Source organism: Myxocyprinus asiaticus, chromosome 32 (genome assembly GCF_019703515.2).
Source record: "Myxocyprinus asiaticus isolate MX2 ecotype Aquarium Trade chromosome 32, UBuf_Myxa_2, whole genome shotgun sequence".
NCBI classification, from domain to species: domain Eukaryota; kingdom Metazoa; phylum Chordata; class Actinopteri; order Cypriniformes; family Catostomidae; genus Myxocyprinus; species Myxocyprinus asiaticus.
Genome location: NC_059375.1, coordinates 27,048,613 through 27,070,931, shown reverse-complemented (window position 1 = coordinate 27,070,931; position 22,319 = coordinate 27,048,613). Strand labels below are relative to the sequence as shown.

Genomic DNA, 22,319 nt, shown 5'->3' with positions numbered 1-22,319 from the left:
GACAGATTTACAAATTTTGGTTTAACCCTGCCAATGTTTTTGTGCTGTTTCTGCCTGTTTATTTTTCTTTAATGCTTATTTTATGGTTTCTGTGTTACCAAGACAGCCTTCTCCAAAGGAAAACGAATGTGAGAGGTTGCGCAAGAGATGTTTTAAACTTCTATGCCAGATCATTTTTTTTTTTTTTTTCAACATTGGAAGTAGCTGAAGGATATGAACCTGAATATTTTTGGACCAGCTCTATGATTAGCACTAAACTACTGTAAAACAGTGGGAAACAGACTTGTACTTTTGGTGGTAATACAAATATATAATATAACAATATTAAAATAGGAAAGAAAATATATATGATGATATACAGTATTTGTTGATATAATGATATATACTGTCAGACAATAAGACTTGTTTTCAGAGAATATATCTTGAATAACATAATTTTCCTTACCCAATTGACAAGTTTTTCTTGTTTTAAGTATAACCCACACAAAATGTTAGATTCATATTCAAAGCAAGAAAAAACAGATTTGCCAATGGGATAAGAAAAATATACTTATGCTGAAAAAGCAGTGAGACACATTGCAACAATAACATTTAAAAAAAAAAAAAAAAAAACAGTGCAGATGGATGCTAGAAAAGGACATTTAATGATGGGATTTAGGGATGGATGGATGGATGGATAGATAGAGAGAGAGATAGACCTGTCATCCGTCTCAGCCCAGCCCATACATACACCTTTCCCCTCTCTCCATTTTCCTCTCCTTGTGAGTGAATACATCACTCTTCTGTGCCCTCTCTAAACCTTTTAAACACACTGAAAGGAGGAGCGTTTTCTCAGGACCTGACAGTCTATGTCTATGCTGTGCGTAGAAGAGAAATTAATGTAATTTATTCTGACCGCTGAGGTGGGATCCAGGTTTCCCGAGGGGGATTGTCACAACGGGAGGCCACACTGTAACAATAAATGATAATGATAAAATGCTTTTCTTAATTGCAAATTGTTAGAAGTCATTAGTCCTGCAAACTGGCATGAATGTAAAAACAGGAAAAAAAGACAACTGGAGTTAAAAATGAACTCTAATTGTTACTGTATTGGGGGCTGTTCACACAGGATGTGTTCTTGTGTAAACATGCACTAGACGGACTTGTTTATTTGATGTCACATGCATTTAAGTAGGATAATCTATGTGATTTTGATATAATGTTGCTTAAATGCATAGAAGAAAACATAATTAATCAAAATATAAGAATTATTAAGATTTTTTTTGTTTTAATCACAATTTTTGGCCATGATGGCAGAAAAATATGAGTTCAATTATTCTTATTTAGAAGAAGATTTTTATTTTAATTTTAAACCAATGTCTTCCAGATTTAATTATTAGTAAAGGTCACTGGATATGATGTAGACATAGTGTTGTACAGCTATATATAAGCAGTGTTTAGTAACTTGCATAATTATTCAAACAATAAACTGCTGTTGCTTATTATTAATATGTAATCAATTATAAAGTAACCAATTTGATTATGAGTATTTTAAAATGTAATTTAATCTGATTAAAAGTATTTTTGTAATCTGATTGCGTAATCCAGATAACATGTCATCTTTTTTTACCCAGCACTGGAAGATAATAAGATCTGTTTACATACATATAATATATGTTATCTAAATATAAATAAAAGTAATGTAAATATAATAGATAAGTTTAGCTTTTTTTCCCTCATTGGCAAATATTATAATTTGTTTTCTTGTTTTAAGCATAAACCACACAAAATGTTTATTTTGTTTTATGCATTTTTGCTTCTCAAAGTAAATGTATCTAGTTCTACAGATGTTTATATATTTTTTACTGAAAAACAAATGCACTAAGATTTTTTATTTTTTTTTTGCCTTGAATTCCAAACTCTAGCTGTTTTTGAACACAAGAATGCATTGTGTGTGAATGGCCCCATAGCTCCTTATCGTGTACCTATTGAGGATGTGTGAAAGAAATAATAAAAAGAAAAGAAGAGTGCCTTAAATCTAGTTGTAGACATTGTTGTGGTCAACATTGCTCAATGAATGTGTACAGAACGTTCCATGCCATTTTTGACATCTTCCCAGCATCCAGCGCGGCACATACAGTATGCATTAGCTAATTAACCTATCAGATAAGGTAAAGAGAATTTCAGAGCATGCCGCAGGTAATTACCTTCAAAGATGCAAGGGAGTATCATCAAATGTTATGGGTGTGTCTGTGCGACAGTTTGTTTATATATGGGTGCAAACTTTTGAGTTATTTCATGGATTGTGCTGTGTGCTCTCATTGTATATTTGGGTGTGGATGAAAACAGAAAATGCGTGTTCTGCATGCATTTAACATGTTAGCATGTCTTAACGTGTGGGTGGCCTATTTTTGAATATTAGTTAATGTAGCGCTCACATGCACATGCACATAACATCAACATAATATTCATGTATGTCTACAGGCCTGCGGTATGTCATTAGCCTTATTCGCAAGCTGAGAAGAAAGACGTTGGATTGGGTGAATGTAGGTTATCACTCAGGCAGACCTAATTCCCAGAGCCCCCCCTTAGCTTTCCACTGTCAGGCTCCTCCCTGTGGGAGGACACTGGAAGATAGCAGGGGGTGGGACAGGGGAGAGAAAATGCTCTACATCCTTTACTAATTACTCCAGACTCCTCCAGTTATCCTATCTGGGTCTCATTAAAAACATTCAAACTTGGAGTACTCTCTCTAGATTTGTAAATACTGCTCTCATTAGGATGCTAAAATACTGACAACTCTGATCCAATTATCACTAATCTATTCTGGGGAATGATTCAGCTGTGACTGATTGGCTTAGAATAAAAACAGGGAGTGTGATTCTTAGACAAGGGGATCCTACTAACTAATTAAGCTATAACACACACGTGCAAGAGTGCTATTGTACCGGATATCAACACAACTGTGATTTCTCCATGAAGTAGAAGTTAATATTGAGTAGCTTGTTTTAGACACAATATGCCCAGTTATTTTGTCTATTTTGGCTCTGCTAAGGAAAATAGTTCCAAATGAATCCAAAGCAGGAACAACAGTTGTGTGTTGCTTGACTGCCTGTCTGGAACGCTGCAAATACAGACAAGTGAAGTGATATAAACAGTGAAGCATACCGGTGCTGTTATACCACATATCAGAACTTTTCCAATCAGATGACTTCTTCTCTGAAAGCTTGGTAATGGAAAAGCTACACTATTTATATTGTTGCTTGTTAGTCTAAAAGGACACAGACTGGCCCATGATGGATTTGTGGCTAATAACTTAAGGGAACAGTACTTTGCAGTGATAAAGAAATCAGGAAATGTTCTAAATGAGCAGTTTAGAGGCACTTTTGTCTCTGTGTGTAGTTGTGTGTGTGTTTTTCAGGTCAGAGTTGGTGAGTGTGTGTGTGTGTGTGTGTGTGTGTGTGTGTGTGTGTTTGTAGTGAAATGTCCTGGGCAGATGGCTACTGTCCCTCCGGGCGGTCTACTAGAGACCCAGTGGAACACAGTGATTCTGTACCATCTGGACCACACAGCACACAGAAGAGACCAAAAAGCGGCAAAGTCACAGACAAGGGCTTTACACAAGTATCTCCAGGTGTGGTACAAATGTATTGCAATTGGAAGATGTAGAACCATTCATATTCAGACCCCTGCAACTCTTTCTTTCTTTATTTCTTTCTTCTTCTAGCTATCCATCTTCCTTTTGATTATAAGGTTTTGCTGACCAATATTGTATATAATTTTGCCAGTATCCTTATTATGTTCTGTACCCTAACAAAATCTTGCTTTAAAGAAGAAAAATGATTGACCCTTTCTACAGATTGTGAGGGCAACGAAGGCTATCCCATCTGGTCAGTACAGACAGAAGGTCCTCAGACACAAGGAACAGAACATTTTAATGATGGTTACGGGAGGAATGTGTCACAACACACAGTGCATCACACCCTGCTGCGTATGGGGCTGCGTAGACGCAGACCGGTCAGAGTGATCATGACGACCCCTGCCCACCGTCGAAAGCACCTACAATGGGCATGTGAGCGTCAGAATTGGACCTTGGAGCAGTGGAAGAAGGTCGCCTGGTCCAATGAGTCCCATTTTCTTTTACATCACGTAGACAGCCGTGTACGTGTACACTGTTTACCTGGGAAAGTGATGGCACCAGGATGCACTGTGGGAAGACGACAAGCCGGTGGAGGGAGGGGTGGGGTAGTGGTGATATTTTGTATCCTAAATAGACACAATTAAATAATAAATCTTGTTTTAAAGAAGAAAAAGCATTGACCCTTTCTACAGACTGTAATTACATGTTTCTGCCTTATTTAGCTGTTTAAATCTACCAATTTTTTTTTGTTTTTATATATAAAAATGATAACAATCTTCAGTTTTTATTATTATTAAGTGTGCATTTTAACATTATTCTTTGTGCTATATTCTCCTTGGATTAATTTAAAAAATAAAAATAAAAATAATAAATAAATAGTCACCACTGCTTCGATGAGGTTTCAAATGCATCTGCTGAGGTAGCTACAGTTTATATGCCATCTTTCTCTCTTCTCATTTCCTCTTTTAGATTTTTTTTTATATTTTTGGTGAAAGCGGATTACTTTTGCTTTTGGAACAAATGGGAATGCAAAAATAATATTTGCTGTGGTTTGCCAAGTGGACTGACTTGCCTTGAAAGGGACTTTTACAGTATATAGTTTACTTGTGAAAAGGTTTTCACTTTCATGTATCCTTTTAACTTCGAACCAGACATATCGACATCTAAGCACTTTTACTGTAGCGCATGACTTGTAAGGGAAACATTTTAATGTTTGCATTACATAACCAACTGCATTTATAAGCTTGATTGTGTGCGAACAAATTGCTCTGATAGTGTGTTACTTGCGATGCAAAGGACCTGGGTCGGGTTGCACCAACTGTGCGTAAGGTCTCACGTAAGTTGGGATTTAAAGTTCACACTAAGGGCTTAGTAACAACTAGTTAGTTTGTAACTAAGTCAGTGTTTAATTTGGTTGCACCCAGTGGCGATTTTAGGGGCGGCCTGTGGTGGTCTGGGCCTCCCCTGAAATCTCATTGGCCACCCTGTGGCCACCCCAGAACTGATTGGTAGTTCATCATGTTCATCAACACAAGAACGAAGAACCAATAGAAACGCCTGTCAATCAAAGATGACATCTCAGGTCATTTGTTGATTTAGAGCCACACTGACCCAGGGTCAGTTTTATATTTCTGACCATTTTAGTAGTGGTGGGACTGAAGCTGTGTGAGCTGATCTTTGATCAGTGGGGGGAGGGGCAGGCTGCAGGTGGCCAGGCAGGTGCCGCAGGTCGCGGGCAGCGGGCGCCAGGTCTGGAGTATAATGGTCAGTCAGAAGCACGAAGCTGACACGAGCTAGCGTCTACCTCCAACTTCCAATGAGTTGACGACGTCGATTTGTGGTCAAAAAGAAAGCTGTTATTTGAGAGGTATGTTCATCTAATCTAACGTTTAATTTATCCCGAATTTCCATGTGAATGTGAAAAAAATTTTTCATTGTTACAGTAGCTAGGTTAAAGAGAAAGCTAGACCCTACACCACATTCAGCATGTTATCTTTATATTGACATGAAATCTGAAATGCCATGTTTTCTGATTTAATGACGGAGGTGTGTAAAGCATTTTACAGATGTATATGTTCAATAGCTAAAGTTATATATATGGCTAACCTGTGTGTGAAATGGAAGGGTTTGTGCTGTGACTGTACTTTAAATCTTTACATGAGTTATTTATGAGCTCTTTATGTGTATTATTGGTCAGTCAGACCAATAAAATCTTCAAAGTTTTTATACCTTATTTGACATTTTAAATATGCAGAAGCAGGGCAAATTGCACTTAAATGCCGCAAAGGATTTGACTATTTTATTTGGTAATATTCAAAGTAATTGAAGCTATCAGAACATGTGGAAAATAAACCTGAGTAGACACTGTAAATAGAGTTTTGTTTTTTACTGTATTCAGAGCTCAATCTGCAATTTTGGGGTTTCCAGACAGACACCTATAAACCCTCGTAGCCAATTTCACACACTGATTTGTACCCAATTTAACAATATTTCTGCTGGACAGTGCAGTTATAGCTAATTAATGAATGAATAATTGATTGAATGATTGACTGAATTGCGCCTCAATCAGTTATCACCTGTACTTGTATCTTTTTATGATTATACACTATACCTGATGTTATATGCAGATTAATTCTCTACAATGAGAATAGCTCTTAAAAATGTGTAACTGACTTTTCCTAAACAATTACTGATTTAAAAATGGATGTTATGTTAAAATAACCAGAGATTCCCAGAAACTGTAATAGGTTGAAATAGAACAGGAATAGAAAACTGTCAAATGTCAAAACAACAGTCTGATATTGAATACAAACAATTCAGTGAATGCTAACATGAGTTTAAGAATTCATTTATTCTACATCTGTAGATGCTGAAGCAAAGCAATGCGATATTTACACATTTTGATCATATGCCATCCATAAAGGTTCTCCCAGTATCGCCACCCCACACTAGGTCTGTGCCCCATCTTGGCCACCCCAGTAAAAATGTCCTGGATACGCCACTGGTTGCACCACCTGTTCTTAAGGCAAGACTTATCTAGTAGATCTGAAACAAAGTCTTTCTAGCAAGTCAGTCCACTGTCGGCCATCTTTGGAACACTCTCGGGAGGCTAATTCCAGTCATGACAGTGCAGTTCCAAAGACCAATAAATGAAAAACGGTTGGTCAAGATTACGATCAAAGAACATATTTTAAATCAGCAATAAAATCTGTCAATACTGGTATCATAAATTGTGATTCTTTACGTCATATTACGCTAAAAAAAAATGTACTATAAGGCGGGACTTCCTTTCTACATCCGTTGAACGTTGGGCGCTCAGAGCTCCTTGGTTGGGCGTTCCAATTTCTCCCATTCATTTAAATAGAAGTGGCCAGTATCTGCTAAATTATCTCTGGTCGTAAACTCTCTGTAATGTGTAGTTGCATAATATGAAGTTTACCTGTACTGATCCAATAAACAGCCTTCAAATTTGTACACAGAAGTATTAAAAAGCAGTGAATTTCAATTTGATCTTTCACACTTGATGTACAAACCTTGTTTGCTCACGTAACTGTAAGCTGTAAAAAAATATATCCCCATTAAATTACGATACGTAATAAAAATAGATTTGATAAATAGTATATTTGCCTTGTGTAAATAATAATATATAGGAACTGTATCTAAAATAAATAAGGGCTGATAAATAAATACTAATACAACAGGCTGGAAAAATAGACATTTATTCTCTTCTCCCTCTACACCAATGACTGCATCGCCAAGGACCCCTCTGTCAAGCTCCTGAAGTTTGCAGATGACACCACGGTCATCGGCCTCATCCGAGATGACGATGAGTCTGCATACAGAAGGGAGGTTAAATAGTTGGCTGTCTGGTGCTGTCAAAACAACCTTGAGCTGAACACACTCAAAACAGTGGAGATGATTGTGGACTTTAGGAGAAACACCCCAACACTGACCCCCCTCACCATTCTAAACAGCACTGTGGCAGCAGTGGAGTCATTCAGGTTCCTGGGCACTACCATCTCACAGGACCTGAAGTGGGAGACCCACATTGACTCCATTGTGAAAAAAGCCCAGCAGAAGTTGTACTTCCTTCTCCAGTTGAGGAAATTCAACCTGCCACAGGCGCTGCTGATACAGTTTTACTCAGCAGTCATTGAGTCTGTCCTTTGCACTTCAGTCACTGTCTGGTTTGGTTCAGCTACAAAATCAGACATCAGAAGACAACAAAGGACAGTTCGGACTGCTGAGAGGATTATTGGTTGCCCCCTGCCCCCCCTTCAAATACTATATACTTCCAGAGTGAGGAAAAAGGCTGGAAAAATCACTCTGGACCCCACTCACCCTGCCCACTACCTTTTTGAACTGTTGCCTTCTGGCCGACGCTTCAGAGCTCTGAGCACCAGACCCGTCAGGCACAGGAACAGATTTTCCCCTCAGACTATCCATCTCATGAACAGTTAAACTGCCCCATTGAGCAATAACTATGTGCAATACACAGTTTAGTCTTTCTTATATTTATCCAACACATCCAACCTCTTCTGCCATTTCATTCCTCTTGAAAAAAAAAAAAAAAAAAAACATTTGCACTGTACATAATAGATTGTATTAGATTTGCACTACCCATGTGTATGTGTATGTATGTATGTATGTATGTGTGTGTCTGTACGTATGGGTATCATTATTTTTTATTTCTTATTTTTTATTATTATTATCTATGTCTTGCTGCTGTTTTTGTATGGTTGTGCACTGGAAGCTCCTGTCACCAAGACAAATTCCTTGTATGTGTAAGCATACTTGGCAATAAAGCTGATTCTGATTCTGATTCTGATTTTAATATCCTATATATATTTTGAATGTGTTGAAATTTGACACCGGGTAATGCATCCTGAAAACTGCCCCGTTTGAACGGTTTCATGCTGAAGAGCATTTTAAAAGTATGTTTTTCTTCTCTCTTGTAAATGTAAACGAGTATAAATGTCAACATCATAATGTATGTTGAAAGGATTGAAGCCTGTCAACTAAAACATGAGCTCATTGATGTCATTAAATGAGTCTGCTTTTTATTCCAACCATTACTCCTGGTCGGAGGCTTCTGTAAATATTTAGTTTATTTGTAGGATTACGTTCTACCTAAGTTTAATGGTGCAATGCTCAAATATTTAGTAGTGTGTAAATTGTCACTTCAGCGCCCATTTACGACACAACTAGGCTAAGTTGTAACTTACGTATAGCTGGTGCAACCGGCCTCTGGTAACGAGATGAAGGTGTTAGAGAAACACCCCAAAATTGCCTTCAGCAGTGGCTTTTTTCCATGTCACATTTGCTTTTTATGACACTATCAGTTAGGTTTAAGGTTTAAGGCAGGGAGGCAGGTTTTGTTGATTTAAAATTTTAAATTAACCTTAAAAAGAAAACTTATCTCATTTAAGGGTAAATTTTATTGTTTTTTAGTATCACACATTGAACACCTCTCCTTGGATCTGCTGCGATAAATGTTCGGAACCACATTTTATAATTTTGCCAAAATGTCACTGGAGTTACATAATTTTCATGAGATTAGGCTGCTTTTGGTAAGGGATGTGCGAGACAAGTCGACTAGTCGACTAAACTACTCTGATGCTGCTAGTCGACACTGGAATTACTAGTCGGTTAATATTTCCCCCCATTAAACTGTTAATAATTTTTACACATTTACGTTTGGTTTTATATTTTTGCAGAGGCTGCACTTAAATTACTGTCATATTAATGTTACATATTTTAAATAGAATTAATAATACAAATATTATTTGAAAAAGAGGATATCTGGAGCAGATACAGAGTTTAATTTCACCTCAGGCTGCGTGTGCTTCTTCCCTCTCTCACTCGTGGCGTGCGCAGGAAAATATTCTCTTGCTACACAAGCAAACTCAGCAAAGTAGTAATGAAATCACTTCGGTGGTGTGGGAATCGGCTTTCCAAACTTTTGAAAGAATTTTTCTGCCGTGCAGGCTTTTTCAAGCGTAGGATAGCCACCTCAAGTGAGTCAAGTCCCGTCTTTCACCAGACCATGCCGACATTTTAATTTTGCTCATCCAAAAATGTATGCTTTTGAGTAAGTAGCCTAGAAAACGACTGTTTTAGGCTAGGTATGCCATTTTTTAAACCTGTTGATTAGAGATGGAGGCTATTTTCAATGAGGTGCCGACTGCTTAACAGGTTAAACTATCTTCTTCTGTGTTCACGTCATGTTTAGGGTACATTACGTTTATTGTAGGCTACATCACAGGCCTATTTTTTTCTATCCTATAGCTATTTTTTACATCGTAACTGTTATTTACCGAACAGCTGTCATATTAGATCAGTGGCTAATGCATGACTGCACGTTATGAAATATGAGCAACTTTTCAGCGCTTTTTTTTTTCTGTCGTAGATTTGGCTTAGTCTGTTAATTATTTTCAACAGTGTTCTGATTGTTTTAATATGTTATGTAACTTTTACATGGTTAATTCCGCTGAGAACAGGCTGGGTTACTCTATTGGTCCTGCACTATTCAGTCAATTGTTTTCAATAAATATGTCTGTTAAATATTCGCTAATGTTGATTCAGTGAATGAGTGTCATGTTCTATATTTAATGTACAATGATCATAATGCAAGGTGAGCATGTCGCAGATAAATGCCCCTTTTCAGTGGAATTTAGCTTCGGATTTGGAATAGATTAAGTATTTTAAATGGTTTGCATTAACACATTTTATTTTATTTTTTTTACTGTTTTCTGAAGGTTGGTTTTTTTGTTAGACTAGTCAACTTCAAAATTTTCATTTAAACGCTAGTGAAATTAGTCGTTCTGCACATCCCTAGTTTTGGCTGCGTTGGGTCACTGTATCAAAATTTAAAATCTGGGTCCTGAAGCAAAACCAGTTGAGAATCAATAGTATATCAGATTTTAACAGGAAGTATTGGTTACCTAGTTTTCATTGATCCCAAATCTCCTCATTCCAACTTATGTGCTCTTGACTGTGGTGGACTGTTGATGTTAACATCACAAATTGGGCTACAGCAGGCCTGTGTCTGTAAAAGCAGTGGATACCTACTCAGGCTACTCTGGACAAACCCTTATTTCATTCATTCATTCGTTCATTCATCTTCAGCTCAACATCATCTCTCTATTTCTCCTCCGCACAGACCAAGACAGATCAATAAAGCTTCTTGCCCTCATTAATGTCTGCTATTTAATGCTGCATTAAAATGTCTGCACAAAAGAACATTCACCACAGCTCAGCTGCTTTTTTTAGGTGGGAGGACTTATCATCAGTTATTCTGTCATTGGCTATCATTCTTTTATCAGTATCCATTCATCATAGTTCATGAAGAATTCATCATCATGTTCATCTCGGAAAATGAAATGGAGGGTACGAGCCTGTTGTTCTGCTGTTTCACTGTAAATTCTGCCTGCATCCAAATATGCATACTTCCCTGCTTTACAACATCTTTTTCCCATACAATAAAAGAAAAAATTTGACTTCTTGAAGATTCACCCCATTTAAAACATTGTGTGTGTGGCGTGCATGCACCATAGGAGGTTTATGTTATTTTTTACTGAAAGTCACGAAAATTCCAGCCACAGTGTCATTTTCACTACATCTCAAATTCTGTATTGTGTTCAAGTAATTGAAGTAAAGTGAATTAATTATTTTACATTTTTTAAATAAAATGGCCAACTCCTTTGTCTAGCAAAGGATAATTTCACAGCTAAGATTTTACAGTATTTAAATTACAAGTAATTTAATAATATTTTCACCCTTTTTGTGTAATTTGGCAAAGCAGAATACGTGAATATTCTGCTCACACGTGATTTTTACTTTGTGTTTTTTTTTTCTTTATTTTTCTTTCCAAACATCACTTGTCATATTTAATCTCAAGCATGACCTTAAAGACACTTTTCTCAAATAAATAAATAAATAAAACATTTGGGGCGTAATTGTTTGGTGTGGTGGAAAAGATGCCACAGTTGTGGGACAGTCTGAATTTTTGAAATAATTTCACACAATAAATATTGAAACTGTTTGTTTATTTCACTCTTTGTTTAGATTTTCATAGTTTTAAACATTTAATAATTTGTATTTTTGTATTTTCATAGTTTATATAAAGTCTGGATCTAAGACAAAGCTGAAACTGTAAAATCTGTACATAAAAGGCATTTTAAAAGTATCTGATCATGGCCTAGTAAAACGTTTCCAATTCAGTTTTAATGTAATAAGAAGAAAAAAGTTGAAATCTGTTTGTTTAAATACACATTTAATAATAATAATAAAGATTATGTATTATGTGATATATGTATTAGATGACACACCTGCAAACCTACAGAACATTCTTCATTGAATTCAGTCCATACTATGAAAGTACAGGAATTCTAAGGCAGTCTTTTGCCATCTCTTCTTACACATCTAATCTTGCTGCAATCTCCTCCTTCTTTTCTCTCTTCCTCTCCCTCCAACAGTTGCACCTTTCTGCCTCTCTCCTACATCCATACATCCTTCATTTACTTTAAAACTGACACTCTCCTCCTTCTAAACCTCCATCCTGTAATCCTGTTAGAGGGATGGGCTTTGATCTCCTGTGAGTGATCATGTTTCTGGTGTGAAGAAAGAGAGAGTGGAAGAAAGAGAGTGAGTGAGAGAGAGAGAGATTTTAATTTGACACCTTATTTTAATTCATTTGTATTTGTTATTTGTTACTGTTTTATTATAATTATTCACCTTGTCATTATCTGTTTTGTGTATTAATGCTTTGGCAATACTGTATGTAAACATAATCATGCTAATAAAGTACTTTAAATTGAAATTGAGAGAGAGAGAGAGAGAGAGAGAGAGAGAGAGAGAGAGAGAGAGAGAGATTAAAGCAGAATATGCATTGGTGTTGATGTTCCAGCACTAGCAGAGTCTGAAATGACTGCTCTACTGGGACAGAAGTCATGATCATTTAATGTTAATATGCAACCAGGTAAACTGCCTTGATGACCAAAACTCACACTGTTTGGTGGTGGTGGGAAAACAATGCATCAGAACTACCTATTTGTTGTATGATAATGTCTTCTAATATTCCAAAGTAATGATGATATACACTGATCAACCACAACATTAAAACCACTTACAGGTGAATAACATAGATTATCTCATTACAATGGCACCTGTCAAGGGGTGGGATATATTAGGCAGCAACTTTGACAAGGACCCAATTGTGATGGCTAGAAGACCGGGTCAGAGCATCTCCAAAACGACAGGTCTTGTGGGGTGTGCAGGTATGCAGTGGTTAGTACCTACCAAAAGTGGTCCAAGGAAGGACAACCGGTGAACCGGCAACAGGGTCATGGGCGCCCAAGGCACATTGATGTGCATGGGGAGCAAAGGCTTGCCTGTCTGTTCTGATCCCACAGAAGAGCTACTGTAGCACAAATTGCTGAAAAACTTAATGCTGGCCATGTTAGAAAGGTGTCAGAACACACAGTGCATCACAGCTTTCTGCGTATGGGGCTGCGTAGCTGCAGACCGGTCAGAGTGCCCATGCTGACCCCTGTCCAGCGCTGAAAGCGCCTACAATGTGCACATGAGCATCAGAACTGGACCATGATGGAGCAATGGAAGAAGGTGGCCTGGTCTGATGAATCACTTTTTCTTTTAGATCATGTGGATGGCCGGGTGCATGTGCATCGTTTACCTGGGGAAGAGATGGCAGCAGGACACACTATGGGAAGAAGGCAGGCTGGCGGAGGCAGTGTGATGCTCTGGGCAATGTTCTGCTGGGAAACCTTGGGTCCTGGCATTCATGTGGATGTTATTTTGACACGTACCACCTACCTAAAGATTGTTGCAGACCATGTACACCCCTTCATGGCAATGGTATTCCGATGGCAGTGGACTTTTTCAGCTAGATAATGTGCCCTGCTACACTGCAAAAATTGTTCAGGAATGGTTTGAGGAACATGACAAAGAGTTCAAGGTGTTGACTTGGCCTCCAAATTCCCCAGATCTTGATCCGATTGAGCATCTATGGGATGTGCTGTACCAACAAGTCCGATCCATGGAGGCCCCACCTCGCAGCTTACAGGACTTAAAGGATTTGCTGCAAAGGTCTTGGTGCCAGATACCATAGGACACCTTCAGAGGTTTTGTGGAGTCCATGCCTCAACGAGTCTGAGCTTTTTGGCGGCACGAGGGGGACATACACGAAATTAAGCAAGTGGTTTTTATGTTGTGGCTGATCATGTATAGGTGCTTTCATATTTTAATGATGTATAAGACAATCCTGGGGCAATGCAGATGCAGATCTCATGTCAGTTCTCCTGCAAGCTGCTGTTGTATATTTTAAGACAAACGTTCAAGCAGGCATTATAAAAGCATCAGCAGCCTGTGAATGAAAATAGGATGTTGCATATCATGCACAGACTAATATGAATCCATCATGTGTCCAGCTGAAATGTATTCAATTCATGCTTTACACTGCTCACTGTTCTGTGCAAACTACAAATGAAGTCTTGCGGTAAATGTTTTTATATGGAAGAAGGTAAGTCTTGTGTGAAATAACGCAAGATGTAGCAGTATCTGTGTAAGCTTGAGTTTATTAGGGTGCTAATGGCAGAGGTGGTCAGTGAAGTCAGACAGCCAGGAGGTTGTTGCACATAATAAACACACCAAATATTATTTTAGTTCAATTTGTCTTTATTTAGGCACCAATAATCTATGGTTTAGGGATGTTCTTTCTAGCACAGATGCTACTGTGGGCTTACTTTAGCCAAAGCCGCAGACAACTTTATCACAGTGGCAGGGAAAAGATCATCTTCAGAACAGGAAATGCTAAAATGTTCCTATGCCAAACAATCAGACAGCTGTGGCATTACTCTAATGGCTTAGAATATTGAAGAATATGCTAAGTACAGCATCTAAAATGGCTTAAATGTTTTTATCCATAAAAATCACCACTTTAAAAATATTTCATTTAATTTTCTTTTTAAATGAAAATCAGATTTAAGTCTGGAAAAATCCACCAAAGACAAGATCCACAATCAAAACATTTAATGGGTTTTTCAGACCAGACAAACAGCAGTTGTCCCTTCTCTTTGATTACTGATATTCAAGATCAACATTATTAACTTTAAATTATCTGTCAGAATTCAACTTTGAAAAGCAAACATAAATGGTACTTTGGGATTTCGAGTTATTTTGTACCTTTTAAAGAACATGAATGTTAGTGAACATCATCAGTTCTTGGTTTAACACAGCACCTGTTCAAGCAGATGATGGTTTACAGAACAGTTGCAGCTACATTTATGCTAGTACGTTATTAAAATGGTTCAGTTATTTTAATTGCTCATTTCTCATGAGAATTCAGCAGGGCAAGATCACTGTCTTCTGTGTAAATATATATTCTCAATATACAGCTAAATATATTTAGATTAATATATATATATATATATATATATATATATATATATATATATATATTAATCTATCTATCTATCTATACAAGTACACATATATAACTAATTCTTTTTTTAAACATTCCATTACCCTGTTATATATATTTTATATAATTTGTATGTTTCAACAGACTGATAATTTAAATAAATCACCACAATTCATTTCACCAAGGAAAGAAATATTTTAAAACATACATTTCCATCCAAAAACACAACTCTTAACATTCATAAAACACACATTCATACTAGACCTAATAGTTAAGGATTTTCCTTTCTTTTTTAGGGATATTTTTTAATCCTTATTTGTGGATCTCTCTGCCTAAGACAAATTACTCTTGGCAGAGATTTTCTGGCAGCATTTATTTTAGTTGTGGAATAAGGACTGAAATTGTGTGATTATGTATGTGTTTGTGAAATGTCACTGATAATTTGTTGTTACTTCAAATGTTATTTCAAGCATTCTAATCATGCTCCATTTGTATTCAGTGTATTGCAAATTTTCAATTTGTTTGAGTGACGAAGTGTTTTTGATGAGCCTGCATTTTTTTTTTTAAAGTCTATTTCACATAATTCACACAACTGAAGCACTTACACAAAACATTTCCACAAACCTTACATTGTGATTATCATCCTTGGGTCTCTCATTTGCTGGCATTTATCTTACCTCTGCACCTGGGCCATCATAATGTTTGTGAATGAATTTTGGAGATTTGAGTTTTATGTCAGTATTCCATGCTGCTATACATAAAAACTCAAAATAAAATAAAATAAAATTATCAAACAAACAAATAAACATTAAAAATTCAAGCATTACAAAACAACGAGGTTATAAATAATAATAAAATAAAAAAACAGTGCAAAAGACAACACTGAAAATATAATACTGAGTGAGTCTATTAGTGGATTGTTTTTGCATTCACCTAACTGCATCGAGAAAATAATAAATTACCCATTTGCAGTTAATTTGGCCCATCAGTAGGCATGTTCTTCCCCTTGAAGTCCAGGACATCCCATAGAAAGGTGGGGTTTTCACAATTGTGCTGTGCCCCCCAATGCTCCATAACTTCCAGTTTCTTGTTGAACACCTTACTGCAAAGGATGCAGTTAAAATTGGACCCCACCCTCAACGTTACAGCTTTACTGAAACCCTTTAATACACGGTCCTTCTTCTCCACTAACCCATCCACTTCCTCCTCTTTTTGACTCTCTCTGGCTCCTTGATGGTGAGAGGGGAGGTGCCGCTTGAACTTGGAAAATGAGAAGAACTCCTCATCGCAGGTGCCGCAGTGCACTCGGCTGCGTTTCTCTTTAAGCTGCCTCCAGTAATGTGCCGCATGTTTGACCAGTTCATCTTCTGCTTCACGACCTCTGCACATAGCTCCCTCCCTCAGTTGCACCTGGACCTCCTCACCGTGCACGTAGAGCAAGTGCAGCTTCATGTCAGCAAAGGTAGGTGTGATGGCCTGGCAGCGGCCACACTTAATCTGTAGCTCGACTGGGTCAACATGTTGTTCTAAGGCCTGTTCATCAGCCTCTGAAGATCTGAAAGACATCAAAAGAACAGTTACATAAAGAGCAAGCAGGGTTTAGCAGAAACTAGTGTTGATGATGTTATGCTTTCTTAGGGCGCATAAGCACTAGAGTTAACACTGTGTGAGACAATGTTTTCAATCCATTGATTTCAATGGAGATTGTGCGTTGGACAGATGCTGAGGAAAAATGCGAAAAAAGAGGAAGTACCACTCTGTCATGGCAACCAAAAGTTGAGAACTGCATCAAATTTTACTGCAATACACTCTGATGTAGGCATTGGTTGACCAGTTAGAATTTGAGAGAGGCAGGTGCAGTCCGGTGCTTTCGGAAATCTAATTTTTGACTTACAATTTCAAATTGACAAGGCTCTTTCCACACTCCATTGGAGCATTCTATTGTGTAGGCGCCCTTATTCAAGTAAGTTGCTCATGGGGTTACAACATGTCAATTTATGCTCAAGAGACACTAAGCGCTTTTCCACCACTGGGCCAAACGGCTCTAAAGACAGTAAGTAAATGTTCCAGTAGCATTTCCACTTGAGCACGGTTCAGTACGGTTCGATTACATATGGTTCCCGGCCCAGAATACTCAGCACAGTTAGCAAACCATACTCAGGACAGAGAACTGTACTGGTGGAATGCCTGGCAATGATCCTGGATCAGTATGGAACAGCACGATTTCACATTTGGCCCAATGGTGGAAAAGCACCTATTTACTTACTCTTCTATAGGCATGTTTTCCTCGTGTTGACTGATGGATGGTTCCACAGTAAGTATGACTCTGTGCACCTCTCTTAAGTGGCTGAAGTAGACGCCGACATAGCCAAACAACTTCTCACAGAACTCACAGCAAAGGCTGTTCCTGGGTCTGCTTTCTGCATGGTGCAGCTTCATATGAGTGCTCAGACTGCCAGAGTGAGCATAAGCTTTCCTGCACACAGGGCAGACATAGGGCCGAAGGTTACTGTGGCTGTTCATGTGGCTCTGCAAGTGATGCTTGAACTGGAAACACCTGCTACAGGTAGGACAGCAATGTAGTGGACGACTTCCCACGTAAACAAATGCTCCACCACCTTCACCAACTATTACAGGCAGCTGATCAGTGGCTTGAGAAGACTGGGTAGCACCTGATGGTTTTCCTGATTTGTGCTTCCCTACTGAGAGCTCTTTATCAGGGTTCTCCTGCGTTGACAAGGAAGGAAGTGGCACAAGTTGTGGAACAGTGGTTTCCATTACCAGTACTGGCTTGGGACGAATACTTCGATACATTTTTGATATGTCAAGCATCTTCTCCTGGGAGGCAGAACTCACACCAGTTGGAGGTTTCTCAGGTACCCTCCTTCTAAAAAAAGACAAAGATCTCTTCTTTCGGGCCTCGAAGGACAGAATATCCTCCATGGTTTTCCTCTTTCTCCCTCGCTTCTTGCCTTGAGGTTTCTTAAATTGGGTGTTGGGGACATGGCTTTCCATTCTAACTTTGTTTTCTGTTGTCTTGGCTTTGTTGTCTGGAGGTTTGGCTCCACTTACAGTCTGCTTCTCTGAGAGCTGGGTGCTGGCAAGGCTAGATGGTGCCAGGAGGGAGTTCTTCACCTTGGCATAAGGTAGAATGGGCAGTTTTCCCTTGGGTAGCGATGGAATGATCTGAACAGCTTTACTGAAGATAGTGGGAGAGAGGACTGTGATGGCACCACCAGCTGAGGCTGGACCCTCTATTGGGGTTTTAACCGGTGAGATATTATTGACAGGGACTTCAAGTGTGGTTTTGGAGGCTCCAGGAGGGTAGTGTAGGTTGTTGAGTAGACCAGCATCAATCTTTTGTTCCACTGTTTGATCCTTCTGTGAACCTGGTAGTAAGGGTACAACACAGATCTCAGATGAAGCAGCAGTGTCAATCATAACAAGCTTCTCAGATGATCGGTCTGGACTTTGCTGTGTTTTTACAGCAGATGATCGAGCCTGTGTTGTAGCCGAAAACTTGGCAGGACTCTGTGTCTTGCAACTGGATTTCTCTTGAGCACTCTTGCTTCTCACTGGTTGGTATCTTGGAATAGGCAGCTTAAGGTTCTTCTGGATTGGCTGTTGCTGTTGTGTGTGAGGTAAGGCCACCAATGAGAAGGTCCCCTCTTGTCCAGCAACCTGCATGAGGGCATAGTTCTGAGCAGGGACTAGAATGGATTTGGGGCTGACAGCTGTGGATGCTTCTGGAACGGCTGAGGGAGGTTGGCAGGACAGGACTGCAGATGATGGAACCACTGCAGGGGCTTTGGGGGCAATGCTGCGAAACTGAAGAACCTTCGTCTGGGACCGGGGCCGTACCTCACCTGTAAAAACAAGATCAGACTAGAAAATGCCTTGCACTTTGTCACCTAAGAAATCACACGAAACCTTGAAAGAAGAGATGCCATAACAGTCCTCGCTATACTTATCCTGTTTTATCTCTTTTTGTCATTCTCTCTCTCTCTCTCTCTCTCACACACACACACACATACACACACAACAATCTACCCTGGGGCAAAGAGTTTGAGCCCCCTTTGATTCGGGCTTAGTGTACTGCTTTTGTTCATGCTGTGGCTCACTAAGGCTCATACCCCTTCATGCTTCTTAATGCAGTCTGACACACACGCACACACACGCGCACACGCGCACACACAAGGAAGAAACCTCCTTTATAGCGTGAAAGATATCCAGCAGTAGAAGCTTTATTACATGAACAGGAATAACCATTAAACAACCTTACTCAAACAAAAACACTGCTAGCTAGCTGACCTGGCTTACCTGTCCCTAACAAATATATAATGGATGGCAGGATGTAGTAATTTGATATGACTCCTCTAAAACACAGATGTAAAACTCATAAAATCTCATTTTTATTTAAAAGAAAACAAAGGAACAAATCAACCGTTTATAGAAATATGGAAGAGCTCAGCTGTGAGGAAAGAACATTTACATGTACTCATTTAGCAGATGCTTTTATCCAAAGCAACTTATACAGCATTCAAGGTATGCATTTATCAGTACGTGTTTTCATTGGGAATGTAACCCATGACCTTGCCATTGATAGCACCATGCTTTACCAGTTGTGCTATAGGCATGAAAGAGGACAAAAGTAGAGATTTCTTTCTAACTTGCTGACAAAACAGAGATGCCTTGGTAAAAATGTTGGGTTAAATAGAGTTTAAAGTAAATTAGTTAGGGGGAAAAGAGAGAGGTGTAGCAATAAGGATTGCTGATGAAGGTGGAAAAGATTTAAATTAAGTTTCAATAACCTGCCTTCGGAAGTCTGTATGCACAAAGCAGGGTAATTCCTAATCCCATTTTGGCCACTGTAGAATTAATTAATTTAAAAACAGAAACATCATAAAAAGCTTGGTTTTTACCAAGCTTTAAAGGAGAAGCTGAGAACAGTTAAAAGGGGAAGAGACTGTTATTTTAGGTGCAAGAAATGAGGACTTATTTTTAGCCATAGTAATGTTCACAAAGAAAAAGAGCATCACAGACCGATTAGCAGGATTAAAGGTGAGGAGTTCAAAGGTGATAGCTGATGCTTATGTTTGAAGAAGGGTTATGCTCCGGCCACCATATATATCTGTGTGCATGTCTGTGTTTTGTTGCAATTACCAGAATGTGTTTGTGGAAATAAAATTAGTGGGCATGTGTGTGTTTACACATCACCCACGCATAAAGGAATGTGTTGAGGGGGCCAGATGTTGGTCAGTGGGTCAGGGGGATTTACCTGGTAGGCTGACGTTACAAAAATTCTTTCTATTCCTTTAATTTCATTCTTTCACCATGTCATAACCAGGTGTGATGCGACAAGTTTGTCTTTCCACACTGAACGTGAAACAACAGAACAACATGACTCAATCAGTCAATCAGAAGATTTTTAAAATGTTTAAAATGTCACAGCAGAATAGGAAACCAAGCGATCAAACAAAATGTCCTAATGCTTGTTCCTTGTTTGCGATTTTGTCATGTCTGGTTTGGACACGGTGTTAGTGACTACAACTGCTAATATTACTAATATTAAACCCCAAAACATGACCTTCATAAGAATGCATGTAAAAAGACTTGTTTTCTGTATTTTGAACGGTGGTATCGTCCCTATACTCACTCTGTGTATGTGATTTCAGAGGGCTGGAACGGGGCTCTTGGGTTTTCATGCCTGCCACACTGTCACCGAAGATCCTGAAAGAAAAAAGAAAAAATACAGAGAACAGAACAGTGTAATTAAGACAATAGATGCATTAAATTACAGTGTTTAGAGGTGTCTGTCTGCATTCAGCAACGTTCCCCCCCCCCCCTTTTCTCTCTCACTATCTCGATCAAAACCAGAGGACATTCCAGATGTCACACAGACTCAGATTAGAGTCAAGGCAAAGGCAGAAAAACAACAGGAGGGGAAGGATAGAGAGGGAGGGAAGGAGAGTTAATCGAGGAGGAGGACACAGTGACTGAGCCAGGTGAGATTGGAACAAACATTAAAGTGTGGGTGGGAAAGCAACAAGGATGGGGGGGGTGTCATTTGGCATGTACATGAAGGTCCTCATCTGTAGCAGTGAGATAGCAGCCTTGGAGTTTGTGTGTGACGAGGGGACTATATTTTAAGGAGGGGTGGGGGGGACTCATAATCCTGTCGGTCTAAAAGGAGATGAAAGGAAGGGATCTGCAGGAGATAAGAGAGGTGGACACATGACTGTTCTGGATAGAACATCCATATCCAATGCCATGAGCTCCAATTGCCACAAACACACATGCACATACCTCACACATGTCACATCTCTGTGCCTCAATGAACTTATCAATCCTTAAACACAGTACAGGTTTGTTGTACTGGATTTTCGTTTATTTAATCAACTACCTGTTGGCTAATTCCCCTGCTGTTCTGGGAAAGCTGTGAAGTCATTAACATGTGTGAAAATAAACAAAATAGGGGAAAGATGAAGAGACAATAAACTGCACATGCTAAACCTTCTTAGCCAAGTTTCTCCACAGAATTCAATGAGAATTATCCTGATCTGTTTGATATGAAAATACAGTGGATATAAAAAGTCTACACACCCCTGTTAAAACAGCAGGTTTTTGTGAGGTAAAAAATATAAACAAAGATAAATCATATCAGAATTTTTGCACCTTTTAATGTAAAAATTACAACCTATGCAATGCCACTGAAAACCAAAGTGACACATTTCAGAGAAAACAAAATTAAAATAAAAAACTTAGAATAACCTAACTGCATAAGTGTGCACATCGCTGAACTAATACTTAGTTGAAGCACCCTTTGATTTTATTACAGCACTCAGTCTGGATAAGAGCCTATTAACTTGGCACATCTTGACTTGGGAATATTTTCCCATTCTTCATTGCAAAAACCTTCCAGAACTGTCAAACTTAGTGAAATATACCAATAGTTAATGTGATAAACTACACCTCTGTTAACTCTACATCCACAATGTAAATGGACTGGGAAGCAGTTGGTTAGAAGTCATTTCAAAAGTTAGTTCTAAGCAATGTCTAGCATCTTTTGCTTGGAAATGCCACTTGGTTTGATATAAATCAATGGCAATCATACATTTAAAGTGCAGCTTTTTAAAATGAATGTCATTTCATTAAAATGTAATTCATTTAAAGTGTCCAAATATTTTTTGGCCACTGTGTCTGATCAATTTTGTCAGTAAATGCATATGTTGCTCTTAAGTAGGTTAAGCTTAACAGTGA

General features: G+C 38.5%; 1 protein-coding gene across 4 annotated transcripts in view; it reads right to left on the bottom strand.

The window, feature by feature from the left end:
• Window positions 1–14,283: 14,283 nt before the first annotated feature.
• The window catches only part of LOC127423321 (zinc finger protein 438-like), a 71,416-nt gene continuing 63,380 nt past the window's right edge, over window positions 14,284–22,319 (bottom strand). For 3 of the 4 annotated variants that reach the window (XM_051667519.1, XM_051667518.1, XM_051667517.1), the window contains 3 exons: window positions 20,716–20,789; window positions 17,326–18,925; window positions 14,284–16,614 (listed from right to left, as the gene is read on the bottom strand). In XM_051667519.1, the coding sequence (XP_051523479.1) occupies window positions 16,032–16,614; window positions 17,326–18,925; window positions 20,716–20,764 (2,232 nt within the window). In that variant the 5' untranslated portion in view covers window positions 20,765–20,789 and the 3' untranslated portion in view covers window positions 14,284–16,031. The remainder of the gene's footprint in view (window positions 16,615–17,325; window positions 18,926–20,715; window positions 20,790–22,319) is intronic. The other variant, XR_007894304.1, reaches the window with a different exon arrangement.